This window comes from Cetorhinus maximus, chromosome 9 (assembly GCF_964194155.1).
Source record: "Cetorhinus maximus chromosome 9, sCetMax3.hap1.1, whole genome shotgun sequence".
Classification (NCBI taxonomy): domain Eukaryota; kingdom Metazoa; phylum Chordata; class Chondrichthyes; order Lamniformes; family Cetorhinidae; genus Cetorhinus; species Cetorhinus maximus.
In genome coordinates this window covers 126,943,981-126,960,398 of record NC_135887.1, presented here as the reverse complement: position 1 = coordinate 126,960,398, position 16,418 = coordinate 126,943,981, and the positions used below count along the sequence as shown (strand labels likewise).

Genomic DNA, 16,418 nt, shown 5'->3' with positions numbered 1-16,418 from the left:
TGTAGTATAAATTGTTGTGATCATTTGAAATTTGTCATTCTTGTATTTGTCTTGATGAATGACAAAAAAGATTCGGCACATGTCTCTCTTTTCAGCAATATTTTCATGTTTTGTATTTCTAGGTCACAGTCTTTCTGCGATGCAACTTACAGTTAAGAAAAGTTCAAACATTTACTACTTTATTTCTGTTTGGAAATTTCCTAGATACTGGTCAATCACACCTAGAGAGGCACAAGAGGAACAGTCAGTATGTAAAGCATCCTTTGCATTCATTAGAATTAACTTGGAATATAATGTTCAAAAATAACATTGAAGTTTGTGTACTATTTATAGCATAATCAATAGCACTCCTTTTGATATTCTTAAACCGACCCATAGGATTCAAATTTATTCAATCACTTTATTCTTGAAAAAAATAATCACAGACCATAAGACCTCCTTAATTATACTTCATTTAGATATACTTTAATGGCAATTGCAATGTCCAACCATCACACTTATTGAGAAACAGAACTGCTCAAACATAATGAACAGTTGGATGCAGAGCTTGTGGTACAGGAGGACAGAAACTTCATTGCAGACTGTATGTTTGCTTCATGTTGTTAATTGATATTGTTATAATCAATGACCGAGGATCTTTTCTATTCTTGCAACAGGAAATCTTCCCTTGCAAGATGTCACCTGAGGAAAACAGAAACATATTACTCTAAGCATACAGAAATAAATACCTAACGAGCAAAGACAGCAACTTCAATGTGCCTTAAAAATCTAATTTCACCTTTGAAAAGTGTGGATTTTGAAATAAAGCAATACATTCTGCATTATTGTTCTATACCAACCCAATAAATTTATACAAGGAATTACGCAAAGAATTGTTCCAAGTCATACCTTAAACTTAAAAGGTACAGTGTGATGCTTGTGTTTAATGTTTATGCTTTTTTGTAAAAGGTCATTTTAGTTAAAAAGAATTGTTATATAAAACCTGTCAGTAGGGTGTGCTAAGTCCCAGATGTATCGCCCTCTGGTGGAGAATAAGGAATAAGGGAACCTTCTGTTTTTCATACGGGAAGTTGGAGTTCAGAAGCAGATAGCTGTGTGTGTGTGTGTGTGTGTATTCTTAATTGTTAAGAAGTGACAAAACACTTCAAACAGCAGTTATTTTCTTTGAAGGGCAACAGGCAAAATAAGAAATTAAGCAGGCATGGTGGGGGAGAATCATTCTTAAAGGATGGTCTGACCATAGGTTCCCTTGATTAGACAACCGTGATAAGTTGGTTATAACTGCCTGAAGAGGAAAATCCAAAACACTGGATTTGCTTTAGGAATCTGAAAATATTAATCCTGTCCATGGATGCTACCAAGGTCTATTCTTACAAAAGACAACAACTTCCATTTATATAAAACGCTTAATGTAATAAAACTTCCCAAGGTATTTCATGGCAGGGGTATCAAACCAAATTTATCACCGAATTGCAAAAGGAGACACTAGGCCAGATGACCAAAAATTTGGTCAAAGGGGCAGGTGTTACGGGGCATCTTAAAGGAGGAAAGAGATGTAGGGATGCAGAGGGATGTATGGTGGCGATTCCAGTGCTTAGGGCCTTGGCAGCTGAAGGCATGACAACCAATGAAGGAGCAATTAAAATCGGGAATGTTTAACATGCCACAATTGGCAGGGCACAGATATCTTGGGGAGGTGGGGAGGTTGTAAACAATGATCCCTTTAAAATTTACTTGTTGTGCGCAACCACTTTTTTTTCAGTGCACAGTCCCTTTGAATCTTTTTGCACAGTCAAGGCCTGCATGGTACCTTCCAGGCTGCTGCACAGCCACAAAGCTTAGTGGGACCATTGGCTGTAGGGCTGGAGAAGACTGCAGAGATGGGGGGGGCTAGACCATGGGAAGATTTGAAAACAAGGAAGAGAATTTTAAAACCCAGGCGTTACTTCATCGGGAGACAATGTAGGTCAGTGAGCGCTGAGGAGATGGGTGAGTGGAGCTTTGTGCACATTAGGACACAGATAGCAGAAATTTGAATGACCTCATGTTTGTGGAGCACAGAGGTAGGAAGGCCAGCCAGGAGCGTGTTGGGATAATGATATCTAGAGGTAATAAGGGCATGGACGAGGGTATCGGCAGCATTAAGGTGGTTCTACACAGGTGGAAGTAGGTGGTCTTAGTGATGGTGCAAAGAAATGAAGTATGTAGAACAATGTTATATATGAGCAAATTGATATAGGGAATGACAAGGTATTGGAGGTGTTGGCAGGCTTAAAAGTGGACAAATCTCCAGGTCTGGATGATCTGTGTCCCAGACTGCTGAGGGAGGCAAGGGAGGAGATCGCAGGGGCTCTGACCCAAATTTTTAATTCCTCTCTGGCCACGGGGGAGGTGCCAGAGGACTGGAGAACAGCTAATGTGGTTCCACTATTTAAGAAGGGCTGTAGAGATAAGCCAGGGAACTACAGACCAGTGAGTCTCACGTTAGTGGTAGGGAAACTATTGGAGAAAATTCTGAAGGAGAGAATCTATCTCCATTTGGAGAGGCAAGGTTTGATCAGGGATAGTCAGCATGGCTTTGTCAGGGGGAGGTCATGCCTAACAAATTTGATTGAATTTTTTGAGGAGGTGACCAGGTGTGTAGATGAGGGTAATGCAGTTGATGTAGTTTATATGAATTTCAGCAAAGCCTTTGACAAGGGAAACTTATAAAGAAGGCAAATGCACATGGGATATAGGGCAATTTGATAAGGTGGATTCAAAATTGGCTTAGTTGTAGGAGACAGAGAGTGATGACAGAAGGATGCTTTAGTGACTGGAAGCCAGTGTCCAGTGGCGTACCACAGGGATCTATGCTGGGTCCCCTATTATTTGTCATTTATATAAACGACATAGATGACTATGTGGGGGGTAGGATTAGTAAGTTTGCGGATGACACAAAGATTGGCCGGGTGGTTAATAGTGAGGTTGAGTGTCTTGGGCTACAGGAAGATATAGGCGGGATGGTCAAATGGGCAGATAAGAGGCAGATGGAATTTAACCCTGAAAAGTGTGAGGTGATACACTTTGGAAGGAGTAATTTGACAAGGAAGTATTCAATGAATGGCATGACACTAGGAAGTTCTAAGGAACAAAGGGACCTTGGCATGTGTGTCCATAGATCTCTGAAGGTGGAGGGGCATGTTAGTGGGGTGGTGAAAAAGGCATATGGGACACTTGCCTTTATCAATCGAGCATAGATTACAAAAGAAGGGAGGTCATGTTGGAGTTGTATAGAACCTTGGTGAGGCCACAGCTGGAGTACTGTGTGCAGTTCTGGTCGCCACATTTTAGGAAGGATGTGATTGCACTGGAGGGGGTGCAGAGGAGATTCACCAGGATGTTGCCTGGGATGAAACATTTAAGTTATGAAGAGAGGTTGGATAGACTTGGGTTGTTTTCGTTGGGGCAGAGAAGACTGAGGGGCGACCTGATCGAGGTGCACAAGATTATGAGGGGCAGGGACAGGGTGGATAGGGAGCAGCTGTTCCCTTTAGTTGAAGGGTCAGTCACGAGGGGACACAAGTTCAAGGTGAGGGGCAGGAGGTTTAGGGGGGATGTGAGGAAAAACATTTTTACCCAAAGGGTGGTGACGGTCTGGAATGCACTGCCTGGGAGGGTGGTGGAGGCTGGTTGCCTCACATCCTTTAAAAAGTACCTGGATGAGCATTTGGCATGTCATAACATTCAAGGCTATGGGCCAAGTGCTGGTAAATGGGATTAGGTAGGTAGGTCAGGTGTTTCTCACATGTCGGTGCAGACTCGATGGGCCGAAGGGCCTCTTCAGCTCTGTTTGATTCTGTGATGCCTGGGAGAGTGCAGGGAGTATGGAACTTGTCTGATGCACTGTCAATATCTCTAAAGGAATGTGCTTGCTCATTTCATTAATTTATGTACATTCAAGTGTTTATTTATAAACTCACACTCCCAGCGTAAAATTTCTCTGGTTAGGAGCACATATCAAGATTTTCACAATTTTAGAAATTTGGGAAGGGGGTGAAAGCTTGTACCCAAATTCCCGATACACACACCTTGCAGAAAGCAGAAAACACTGAAATGCTCAGCTGGGCAGGCAGTGACAGTGGAGGGAACAGATAACATTTTAGGTGTGAACCCTTTATGAAAGGGCAGAGACAATGTCAGATCCCCTGTTTCACTCTTAAAAGATGCTGGCTCACCCACTAAATGCCTTCAGCATTTTGTGTTTTTGTTTCAGGTTTCCAGCATTGGGCAGCCTTCATGATTTTCATTTGTGTCAAACTAGAAATGCACAGCACATTCTCTGTTACTTTGTATCAGAAGGAGAATGCCTAACTCACAGTCCTTAAGATGACTGTTTGTGGCTTCTCAGAGAAAATATGTTTTTGGGGAGAATTTTTGTGGGGCCAGGACACGTGTCACTACTCCAGGCTCCACAAAAATGCTGCAGCCCGCTAGCTGGCTTAGTGTTTAATATGTAATCCTGGCAGCTTCAGGTGGTGCAGATGCTGAATTCACACCCATTACGGGATGGAAGTCTATAATCCCCTCCATAATCTCCCATGTTAATACATAGCATTTCCTCAAATGACCCCTGACAGATTTGGGACCCACTGCATTTATGCCCACCTTCTTAAAAGGTTAATTAATGATGACCATTTGCTTCAACGATGCTTTTCTGCGATACTCCAATTTACTCATATACTAACGCCGGTCAAGTGTCTTTACAAAAAATGCAGCCAGATTCCGAGAATTGCTTGACCAATGAAAGTGCTCTAACAATCTGTGCTTCGAGTGTTGAGATGTTTACATCATGTCCTGCCAGCACCATATCTATGTCTACTATGAATACATTTCTTGCTATGCCAGGCTAGTACTAGCTGCCTGAATCCTTCTGGTTTCTAGCTCTTGGTTTGCAATGTCAGATCAAAAGCCCATCCTCTTAGGTGTACAACTGAGACCCCCATGCCTTTCCAGCTCATGATTCCCTGGCTAAATTGCCTTGGGAGATTTTGCGCAAACTGCACAGGACACTCTCACATACTCATGCAGCCTGGCATCCTTGTGGCACCAAAAGCCTCCTCATTCCCGTATCTGGCTATTGCCTCAATTGGTGTTGTGCAAGTTGAGATCTCCACTGCAGCCAGTGCTACTGCTGCATGAGTCTGGCTCAGCTCCACTACCTTTGCCTGACTCCTAGCAACCACCCACTCCATTTCCCTCTTTGATCATATGATAGAGTCATATAGGCCTACAGCACAGAAAAAGGCCCTTCGGCCCATCGAGTCTGCGCTGGTCAAACAAGTACCTAACTATTCTAATCTCATTTTCCAGCACTAGGCCCATAGCCTTGTATGCCATGGCATCGCAAGTGCACATCCAAATACTTCTTAAATGTTATGAGGGTTTCTGCCTCTACCACCCTTTCAGGCAGTGAGTTCCAGATTCCCACCACCCTCTGGGTGAAAAAATTCTTCTTCACATCCCCTCTAAATCTCCTGCCCCTTACCTTAAATCTATGCCCCCTGGTTATTGATCCCTCCACCAAGGGGAAAAGTTCCTTCGTGTCTACCCTATCAATGCCCCTCATAATTTTATACACCTCAATCATATCCCCCCTCAATCTCCTCTGCTCCAGGGAAAATAACCCCAGTCTATCCAATCTCTCCTCATAACTAAAACTCTCCAGTCCAGGCAACATCCTGGTAAATCTCCTCTGCACTCTGTCTAGTGCAATTACATCCTTCCTATAATGCAGATTCCAGAACTGTACGCAATACTCTAGCTGTGGCCTAACCAGCGTTTTATACAATTCCAGCATAACCTCCCTGCTCTTATATTCTATGCCTCGGCTAATAAAGGCAAGTATCCCATATGTCTTCTTAACCACCTTATCTACCTGTCCCACTACCTTAAGGGACCGGTGGACATGCACACCAAGGTCCCTCTGATCCTCGGTACTTCCCAGGGTCCTACCATTCATCATGTATTCCCATGCCTTGTTTGTCCTGTCCAAGTGAGTCACCTCACACTTATCCAGATTAAATTCCATTTGCCACTGATCAGCCCATCTGACCAGCCCGTCTATATCCTCCTGTAATCTAAGGCTATCCTCCTCACTATTTACCACCCCACCAATTTTCGTCTCATCCGCGAACTTAGTGATCAACCCTCCTACATTCAAGTCTAAATCGTTTATGTAAAGCACAAATGGTAAGGGACCCAACACTGATCCCTGTGGAACCCCACTGGACACAGGCATCCAGTCACAAAAACACCCCTCGACCATCACCCTCTGCTTCCTGCCACTCAGCCAATTCTGGATCCAATTTGCCAAATTGCCTTGGATCCCATGGGCTCTATTACTCATATTACTCATAACTCTATTGCTCATTATACTCTATTACTCATAACGTCCCTATTATTTAGATCGTTCATCTCCACAACCTCGTATGGGTTTCTTTTCTATGATACCTAATCATGAGCGATAAGGTAGATGGTATTTTAACCATCAGCTGACTCGTTTGTGCTTTATATAATGGACACATATGCCTTTCAGCACCAGTTCAACAGCACATTGATCCTTCCTTTTCTTATTCATAGAGCTTCTTTGTGCTGTCGTTATGTCTGACACTCTGGAATCTGCACTGATTCATTCTCATCAGCCTTGAATTTGTGGGAATACATACAGCATTCTTCTCCCTCACTTTCAATATTTCCAAACGGTATACATGCTCCTTTATGTTTCCCCAACAGCTAAACAAGCTCATTTTAGCTCGACATCCGCATTGTTCTGAGCTCCTGTGAACATTATAACTGCTGCCATTTGTTACTGAGCAGCTTAGTTTAAATGTGAAATGCTTGAATGTCCTCTTGGTCTAGGAATAATAGTCTGCTTCAAGCACAAAAGCAAAATACTGCAAACTCTGGAAATCTGAAACTAAAACAGAAAATGCTGGAAATACTCAACAGGCCTGGCAGCATCTGTGGGGAGAAAAAAAAGTTAATGTTTCAGGTCGATGAACTTTCATCAGGACCTGGTAGTTCATCTCACCATTTTTCCTGTTCACGCTATTATATTCTTGGGTTTAAAGATATTCATCGCCAGTTCACCATCGGGCACCATTCCTATAGGTGAGCCCTGAGCCCCTACGACCCACAGAGTGCTACCCCTGCCATCATCCTGGCCATTTGTAGACACCTAAGGGCCAGAATTATTCTGTCGGCGAGTTGGGGGCGGGGCCCGCTCGCTGATGCGAAAATGACGCGGGATGACATCAGAGGGAACCCCCGAGGTCGTCCCGCCCCATTTAAATATTCAGGAAGGCGGGTGGACAGTGAAATTGAGGCCATTGACAGGATAATTAACCCAATTAAAAGACCTGCCCGTCCAACCTTAAGGCTGGCGGGCAGGCCAGGAGCCCCAGCGGGCTTCTGAAAAAACGTGAAACCTCATCCACCGGCGGGATGAGGTTTCATGTCTGTTTTAAAAAACTTTAATAAACTTTATGTGATATTTATTAACATGTCCCATCTCGCGTGACATTGTCACATGAGGGGGACGTTAATAATTTTTAAAATTTTTCTATTTTTTAAGTTTATAAAACTTTCAGCGCTCTCCCCGAGGCAGCACTTAGTCTCAGGGAGCTGTGCGCTCTTTCACATGCATGCGCGAGACAGCGCACTCTGACAGTTGTGGGATCCCTCCTCTCCCCCTGCGCAGGGAGCGCATAGCGCTTCCCGTTGGGTGGCCCGCTGGGTGGGCCTTAATTGGCCCGCCCACTCAAAATGGCGGAGGGGCCCGTTTCGGCAGCGGCGATCGGCTGCCCACCCACCGCTGAGCTGGTGGGGCCCGCCCGCCCATCGAGGGCAAAATTCTGCCCAAGGATTGAATAGAAAATCTCACTACAACTCTCTTGTTATATCATATCCCTTTATGTGATTTTCCTCTGTTTCCGAAACCAGTAGAATAAACAGGTCACCATATAATCACTTAGGGCTATAAACTGCCCAACAGGGTTCATAAACAGAAGATCACAGGCTGGTGTACAAACTGCAACCTATCCAAAACACAGGGATGCATTTTATGTGCCCCTGGTGGGCATGTTTTTGGCAGGCGGCACATAAAATAAGGCGGCTTTCCACCCCACCACTTTCCCACCCACCCCCGAGCTCACCTGCATAATATTGAAATTGGCAGCCTGCCCGTCATATTTATATAGCTAATTACGCTTGGCACGGGCAGTCGGGCTGGAGTGGGCAGCGAGGTTTTTTAAATAATCTTTCCAAAGGGCGGGAAAGATGGGGGTGGGTGGGTTCTATCTGAGGGGGGCAGGCCACCCTCTCCCGATTGGCAAAGGGCAGACCCAGAAGACAGAAACCCCTCCTTTCTTCCTACATGCCCGCAGCCTTAAATCCACCACTCCCCCCACTCTCCGACCCTGACCTGCCCAAACCCTCTGTGCCCAAGACCACAGACTTAATGTATCCAGGATCCATGGGTCTTCTTCCTCTTCCTCTTGCAGTACTGGCAGTGCCCATTAATACGCTCTTGGCATTGCTGGGACTTCCTCCCCAGTGAGGGGTGAAAGTCCCACTCAGCCCCTGTTTAGCCCGCCCTCAGTGCGTTATGACTGTGGGCGGGCTGGCATGGAGCGGGTTGGCTCCATGCCGACTTTGCTTCTATGGGATGGTGAGCCGTCCATACCCACCTCCCACCCTGTAATATCCAGCCCACAGCTGCCTGCGCCCTGTCCCATAGCCAAGTCCTTTCACTCATCACATACCCTTGCTCACTGACTCCCAATGTAACAAGTTAAAATTCCTTGCCCGGGATTACAAGTTACTCCGCCGCCTCACCTTATCCTAACTCTGCAACTTTATACAACCCTTCGTCACAGTCCATAAGACATAGGAACAGAAATTAGGCCATTCGGCCCATCAAGTCTGCTCCGCCATTCAATCATGGCTGATAAGTTTCTCAACCCCATTCTCCCGCCTTCTCCCCGTAACCTTTGATCCCCTTACCAATCAAGAACCTATCAATCTCGGTCTTAAATACACTCAATGACCTGGCCTCCACAGCCTTCTGTGGCAATGAATTCCATAGATTCACCACTCTCTGGCTAAAGAAGTTTCTCCTCATCTCTGTTCTAAAAGGTCTTCCCTTTACTCTGAGGCTGGGCCCTAGTCTCTCCTACTAATGGATACATCTTCCCCACGTCCACTCTATAAGTCCAGTCTTTGCTCTTTGGTTCGTTATCTCTTCGTTACTGTGCATTCCCTTCGTTCCCTTGCTCATACTGCTTTCAGTCATGTTAGCCGTAGTCTCTGCAATTTCTTCCGCCTTTGCCATTCTCTCCCCACTGAAACAAGCCTCGTCAAAGCCAATTTTTTTGGCTGTGTTTTTGTTCACCTCTCCCAACCTTTCTGATGCTTGTCAGCTTCCTTTCTTCCTTTGTGCAGCACCTTAGAATCTTTCTGACATTAGCGGTGTTACAGAAATCCAAGTTGCTACTGCTCTTCATCACACAATTTATAATTTGTACTTAACAGCTTTTACATCAATAAAATAAACTGAAATAAATAAGAAATCCATTGTACACAGTCTTAAATATACATATATATATATAAAATAAAATACAATACGCATTGATGGTGTTTGGTAAAAGAACCACAGACAACATGAGGGGAAGCTACTTTTTACACAGTGAGTGTTACAGTCTGGAAAGCACTACTGTGGTAATCTGAGGTGCAATACATCTTTAAGAGAATGTGAGCAGGTTGACCACGTGACTGTATGATCCAATAGCTGTGTAGCGCGGGCTACAATGTTAAGGGTTAGTCTAGAGCAGGGTCTGGTTGGAGAAGCACACATTATGTTTGTGCTCTGTTGTCTGTGTAAACAAATAGCATGTGCTTCATTTCATACCGGTCTCTGTGTCTGCAGTATATTGTTATTGACTCACCCGCTGACAGATGAGGGCGCAACCAGTTCGCGAGCAAAGCGACCCCGCAGTAGAACATAACGACTACTGAAAAGGATGGTGGAGGCTTTTTAAATCATGGCTTTCAAAGGAGAGTTGAATAAGTACCTGGAGGGGAAAAAAATGCATGGCTACAGGGTGGGGGAGCGGAACTAGCTAAACTACTCTTGCAGAGAGCTCAGCAGGCTGACTGGCATCCTTCTGTGTTGTAACCAATCTATCACTCGCTCAGTTTTGACCAACAGCAAAGCAAACATCTCCATGCTATTCAGAGAGACCTGCTTTGTGTGTAACCACTGCACCCCATGAACCCCTAACAAACAGGCGGAACAGTTTTAGGTAGTAGCAGTTGTCTGATTCTTTGGCTGCAGCAGTCTGCATTGGTTGTCACACTTGGAGATCAGGGTTCATATGCCACAGAAAAAATGGTAATTGAAATGTCGTAGTGAGTGTCCAATAATAACTAAATGTCAGGGACCCATGGAAATTGTTTGTCCCATTTGGTATTGCAGATATATGAAATGAAATTGTGGTACTGTAAAATTCCACCGGTCTTTATTTACACGTCTACTTGCCATGCAACATCATTTGCCATCATTATCAGTTTTAATTATATGCATCATGTAAAATTTCTACTGTCTGTATCATTTTACTCTTACTTCCATTTGAAATGATAAACAAAAAATGCAATTCAGGCGAGTGAATGATATGCAGTGTTACTGCTTGTAAACAGATGGTTATCGGAATAATGTGGGGACAACAAAACACATATCAGCAAGCTAAAGTCTGTTGACATGCTTGCTTAATTATCGTAGGATAATGAATTATATTTTAGCCCTTTTAGAAGTTATTTTTCCACAGTTGCATTTTATCTGAGCCCCCCCCCCCACCAGTTTAGAAACAACCAGTGGTGGCAATATGTTGCTGCAAATCATGTAAAAACCTTAAAGTAAATCATTTTAGGCCAGGGCTTTTCTGTCGACGTGTGGGGTTGGGCCCGACATGCCGGTGTGTAAAATGACGCGCGATGACGTTAGGCATGCGTCCTGACGTCATTGTGCTATCTCGCGATGTTTCGTTCGACGGGCGCGTGCCAGAGTTGGCTGCCCGCCCGCCAATAATTAAAAGGCCTGTTAAGGCTATTAACGTACTAATTCATTTCAAATTCACACTGCCCGTCCAACCTAACGGTTGAGGGGCAGGCAAAAAGACCAGGCGGCCTTTCCGTTTTTTAGGAAACCTCATCCATGAGCGGGATGAGTCTTCCTAAAGCTTTTACAAATAGAATAAAAATTTTTTCTGAAATATAAAAACGTTCCATCTCATGTGACACAGTTACATGAGGGGACATTTTTCATTCAATTTTATTCCATTTATTTATTTATTTCAAAAGCGCTTCAATCTCCCTGAGGTAGCTCCGTGCCTCAGGGAGACCGAAGCGCTCTTTCGCACGCATGCGTGAAAGAGCACTGGCCCCCTACGCTCCCTCCTCCACCCCCCCGCCCGCACAGGTAGCGCTGCTACTACTCGCATCTTACACTGGGCGGGCCTTAATTGGCCCACTCGGGTAAAATGGCGGCGCGGAACCAATCGGAGGCGGCAGTCAGCACCACAACCTCCCCCGCCCGCTCCCGCCGAGCCTGCCTGACGCAGGAGAAATTCAGGCCTTAAAGTCATAGTGCAAGCACACATTTTCTGCTTCTGAAATAGTTCAGCTATCTGATGGATAAGGTACTCTAAATTTGACTTTGATGCCACCGAGCTCCCTTTGTATACGTTCCCGAACACCACAATATGAATATTGACTTTTAATTAAAGCATGTGTTTTACTTTCTACATGAAACGTGCACCCATAGATTTGCGGCAAATCTTTGCTTCATACTAACTAAAGTGATAAGAGAACATGATCATAATGGACAGGGCAGAGGCAGAATTCAAACGTATCAAACACTGTGAAAATTAGCTCATTAAACAACAAGATTTTTATGCATATTCTAAAAGCACGAAACCTTAGCTCTCACTGTACAAGGGCCTTAATTCCCATTCCAATTCCATGAGTTATCTTTTCTGAAGTATGGGCTGGTTACAGTGTACAACGCAACTGCTATGACTCTTAGGTGAATCTCGCTCGCCTTCTCTAGTAACTGCATTTGGTACACTCACTACGGCATAGTTCTGATAAGACGTGATCAATATATGAGCGAACACCTTATCTTCAGTGTTTGGCACAAGACCTACTGCAAATTTCCCCTTAAAAGTTAGTACTCACAAAGATGTTTAACTCTTTCACAACATGCTGAGCATCACTGGGCTCTCTTTTTGTGTTATCTTTCTAGGATTGTCCCAATTGAAAATGTTTTACTACACAGGCTTGAACATCAAAGGGGTGTGATCCCTGGAGTATGCCAAATTACTTGACCTCAACGGAGACCGAATAGTAGCAGTACAATTATCCTCAATTGGGTTAGGGCTGAGTAGGGGAATTTGCCAAGACTCTTGGATTGCGATCTAGCAAAACCTACTGGAAATACACAGCTGTGGACTGGGCTCAGCTGGGATGTTCCCATGCTGATGTTCAGTGCCAAGGTTCAGACGTGAAGATGAAGAGTCCCCATGTGGCAGGTCATCAGTGTGGAATTAATGCCTCCAGGAGAGGATGGGAGAAAAAAAATATTGTAAATTTAGTAACAAAAACTTCACCAATCTAGATTATACTCCAGGTCTCTATATGGGTCCATTACTAAATACCAGTGGGCAGAGATAGATTTGAAAAAAAAGTGCTATATCCACAGATGAGTATTTAACAGTTCTCTTAATTTCTCTCGTTCCAATTTCAGAGGGTTATTGACCTATGGAGCTTCTGGGTTTTGCAAAGGGTGCAGGTTCTCTGCAAATATTCAAAGTGGATGGGTTCCTGATTGTGGAAACATGACTTCAAGCACAAAGTAGGTTGTGGGGGCGAGGTGTGGCTGGTGGACAGGATATGTCTCCCAGTCATGCTGTTCTGCTGGATTTTGTTTGACTATCTCCAACAGTTGGAGAGCAATTTCCTGCAGTTTCTACCCCTAAATGGGCAAAAGCTTCCCACTGCTCTTTTTTTTTGCTCCATCATGAGATCGCACAGCTGATTGGCGGGGGCAGGAGTGGTAGAGGGATGGGGGGCAGGAGTGGTAGAGGGATGTGGGGCAGGAGTGGTAGAGGGATGGGGGCAGGAGTGGTAGAGGGATGGGGGGCAGGAGTGGTAGAGGGATGGGGGGCAGGAGTGGTAGAGGGATGGGGGCAGGAGTGGTAGAGGGATGGGGGGCAGGAGTGGTAGAGGGATGTGGGGCAGGAGTGGTAGAGGGATGGGGGGCAGGAGTGGTAGAGGGATGGGGGGCAGGAGTGGTAGAGGGATGGAGGGCAGGAGTGGTAGAGGGATGGGGGACAGGAGTGGTAGAGGGATGTGGGGCAGTAGTGGTAGAGGGATGGGGGGCAGGAGTGGTAGAGGGATGGAGGGCAGGAGTGGTAGATGGATGGGGGGCAGGAGTGGTAGAGGGATATGGGGCTGTCAGTGTCAGTAAATTGCACCATGAGAGGATGGCATAGGTTAGATGGGTCCAGCTGGTATTAACAAGTCCTTCACTCTGTTATGCCCATGTGAACCTTAGAAAGGCCTGCAACTTCCCAACTGGCACTTGGTAGAAATTGTGTTTGAACATTTAGCTTAACTGGGCCTGAGGTTCTTAAACCATTTAATTTAATGTAAGGTTTTCCATTAACAAATCTGCAGTTGGCAACTGCAAACTGGTAAAATTCTTTATTAGAGCCACCATTAAAGTTGGAGGTCAAGCATCAAGTAACAAAAGAGGGCAGGCAATGTCGCTGGTGCATTAAGAACAAGTGATGGGATTGGATAATTCCAAAGTGGACATTTTCACAGAATCACACAGTGCAGAAGAGGCCCTTAGGCTCATCGAGTCTGCACCGAAACATGAGAAATGCCTGACCTACCTACCTAATCCCGTTTACCAGCACTTGGCCCATAGCCTTGAATGTTATGATGTGCCAAGTGCTTATCCAGGTACTTTTTAAAGGACGTGAGGCAACCCGCCTCCACCACCCTCCCAGGCAGCGCATTCCAGACCGTCACCACCCTCTGGATAAAAAAGTTTTTCCTCACATCCCCCCTAAACCTCCTGCCCCTCACCTTGAACTTATGTCCCCTCGTGACTGACCCTTCAACTAAAGGGAACAGCTGCTCCCTATCCACCCTATCCATGCCTCTCATAATCTTGTACACCTCGATCAGGTTGCCCCTCAGTCTTCTCTGCTCCAACGAAAACAACCCAAGTCTATCCAACTTCTCTTCATAACTTAAATGTTTCATCCCAGGCAACATCCTGGTGAATCTCCTCTGCACCCCCTCCAGTGCAATCACATCCTTCCTATAATGTGGCGACCAGAACTGCACACAGTACTCCAGCTGTGGCCTCACCAATGTTCTATACAACTCCAACATGACCTCCCTACTTTTGTAATCTATGCCTCAATTGATAAAGGCAAGTGTCCCATATGCCTTTTTCACCACCCCACTAACATGCCCCTCCACCTTCAGAGATCTATGGACACACATGCCAAGGTCCCTTTGTTCCTCAGAACTTCCTAGTGTCATGCTGTTCATTGAATACTTCCTTGTCAAATTACTCCTTCCAAAATGTATCACCTCACACCTTTCAGGGTTAAAGTCCATCTGCCTCTTATCTGCCCATTTGACTATCCCGTCTATATCTTCCTGTAGCCCAAGACACTCAACCTCACTGTTAACCACCCGGCCAATCTTTGTGTCATCCGCAAACCTACTAATCCTACCCCCCACATAGTCATCTATGTCGTTTATATAAATGACGAATAATAGGGGACCAAGCACAGATCCCTGTGGTACCCCACTGGACACGGGCTTCTAGTCACTTTAGCATCCTTCTGTCATCACCCCCTGTCTCCTACAACTAAGCCGATTTTGAATCCACCTTATCAAATTACCCTGTATCCCATGTGCATTTGCCTTCTTTATAAGTCTCCCATGTGGGACCTTGTCAAAGGGTTTGCTGAAATCCATATAAACTACATCTACTGCACTACCTGGTCACCTCCTCAAAAAATTCAATCAAATTTGTTAGGCATGACCTCCCTCTTACAAAGCCATGCTGACTATCCCTGATCAAACCTAGCCTCTCCAAGTGGAGATAGATTCTCTCCTTCAGAATTTTCTCCAATAGTTTCCCTACCACTGACGTGAGACTCACTGGCCTGTAGTTCCCTGGCTTATCTCTGCAACCCTTCTTAAATAGCGGAACCACATTAGCTGTTCTCCAGTCCTCTGGCACCTCTCCCGTGGCCAAAGAGGAATTAAAAATTTGGGTCAGAGCCCCTGCAATCTCTTCCCTTGCCTCCCTCAGCAGTCTGGGACACAAATCATCCGGACCTGAAGATTTGTCCACTTTTAAGCCTGCCAACACCTCCAATACCTTGTCACTCCCCATATCAATTTGCTCAAGAACCTCGCAGCCTCTCTCCCCGAGTCCGATACCTTCATCCTCATTGAAAAAATACCACGCAAACTTCCAATTAAGTTCTTGCTGAGCAATCCAATGTAGGAGTGGACAACATTGGGCTTCAAGAAGATGTTGCCTACAGTCAAATAGTGTGCAATATTTAGTGTCCAGGCTGACCCTGGAAGAATGGGCATTTCTATAACCTAACTGCAGACCAACAGCTTGCAGGATGAGTCATCCTATTTACAAGAGAACGGGCAAGGGGAAAAACCTGAAGAGGATTGATGGACCAAAAGCAACTCTGAAAATTCCAGTTGTTGACTGCAAGAGAATAATAAATGTCTTTAGGCTTCATGAAGGCAATCAGCATCATGGAGAATTAATGAAGGCAATACATCAGTAAAGAGATGTATTAGTTAAAGCAACACGACAGTAATTTATATGCAGTGCTTGAAAATGAAGACTGCTTTGAAAATAACATGACAAAACTAATAGTAATTAAGAGAAAATTAAAATTGTGGTATCACTGTATGCTAAATGTGGTTGATTGCTGCAATTAATACTTGAATAATTTTTCTTTATTCGTTCTTGGGATGTGAGCATTGCCAGCATTTACTAGCCATCCCTAATTTCCCTCGAGAAAGTGGTGGTGAGCTGCCTCTTTAACTGCTGCAGTCTGTGTGCTGGGGGTACTCCAATAGTGCTGAGAGGCAGAGAGTTTGGATACAGTAGCATATCGTCAAGGCGCTTGGTCATAATTCAGTAACACATAGGATTACATCAGATTGCTTTCCTTTATTCTTTTATGTGATGTTGGCGCCGCTGGCAAGGCCAGCATTTATTGCCCATCCCTAATTGCCCTTGAACTGAGGGCAGCTAAGAG

At 44.9% G+C, this 16,418-nt stretch overlaps 1 protein-coding gene across 3 annotated transcripts in view; it reads right to left on the bottom strand.

Annotated features, from left to right (window-relative positions):
• Positions 1-445: 445 nt before the first annotated feature.
• prmt3 (protein arginine methyltransferase 3) overlaps positions 446-16,418 on the bottom strand; it is a 215,827-nt gene continuing 199,854 nt past the window's right edge. For all 3 annotated transcript variants that reach the window (XM_078549514.1, XM_078549516.1, XM_078549515.1), the window contains exon 16: positions 446-681. In XM_078549514.1, the coding sequence (XP_078405640.1) occupies positions 572-681 (110 nt within the window). In that variant the 3' untranslated portion in view covers positions 446-571. The remainder of the gene's footprint in view (positions 682-16,418) is intronic.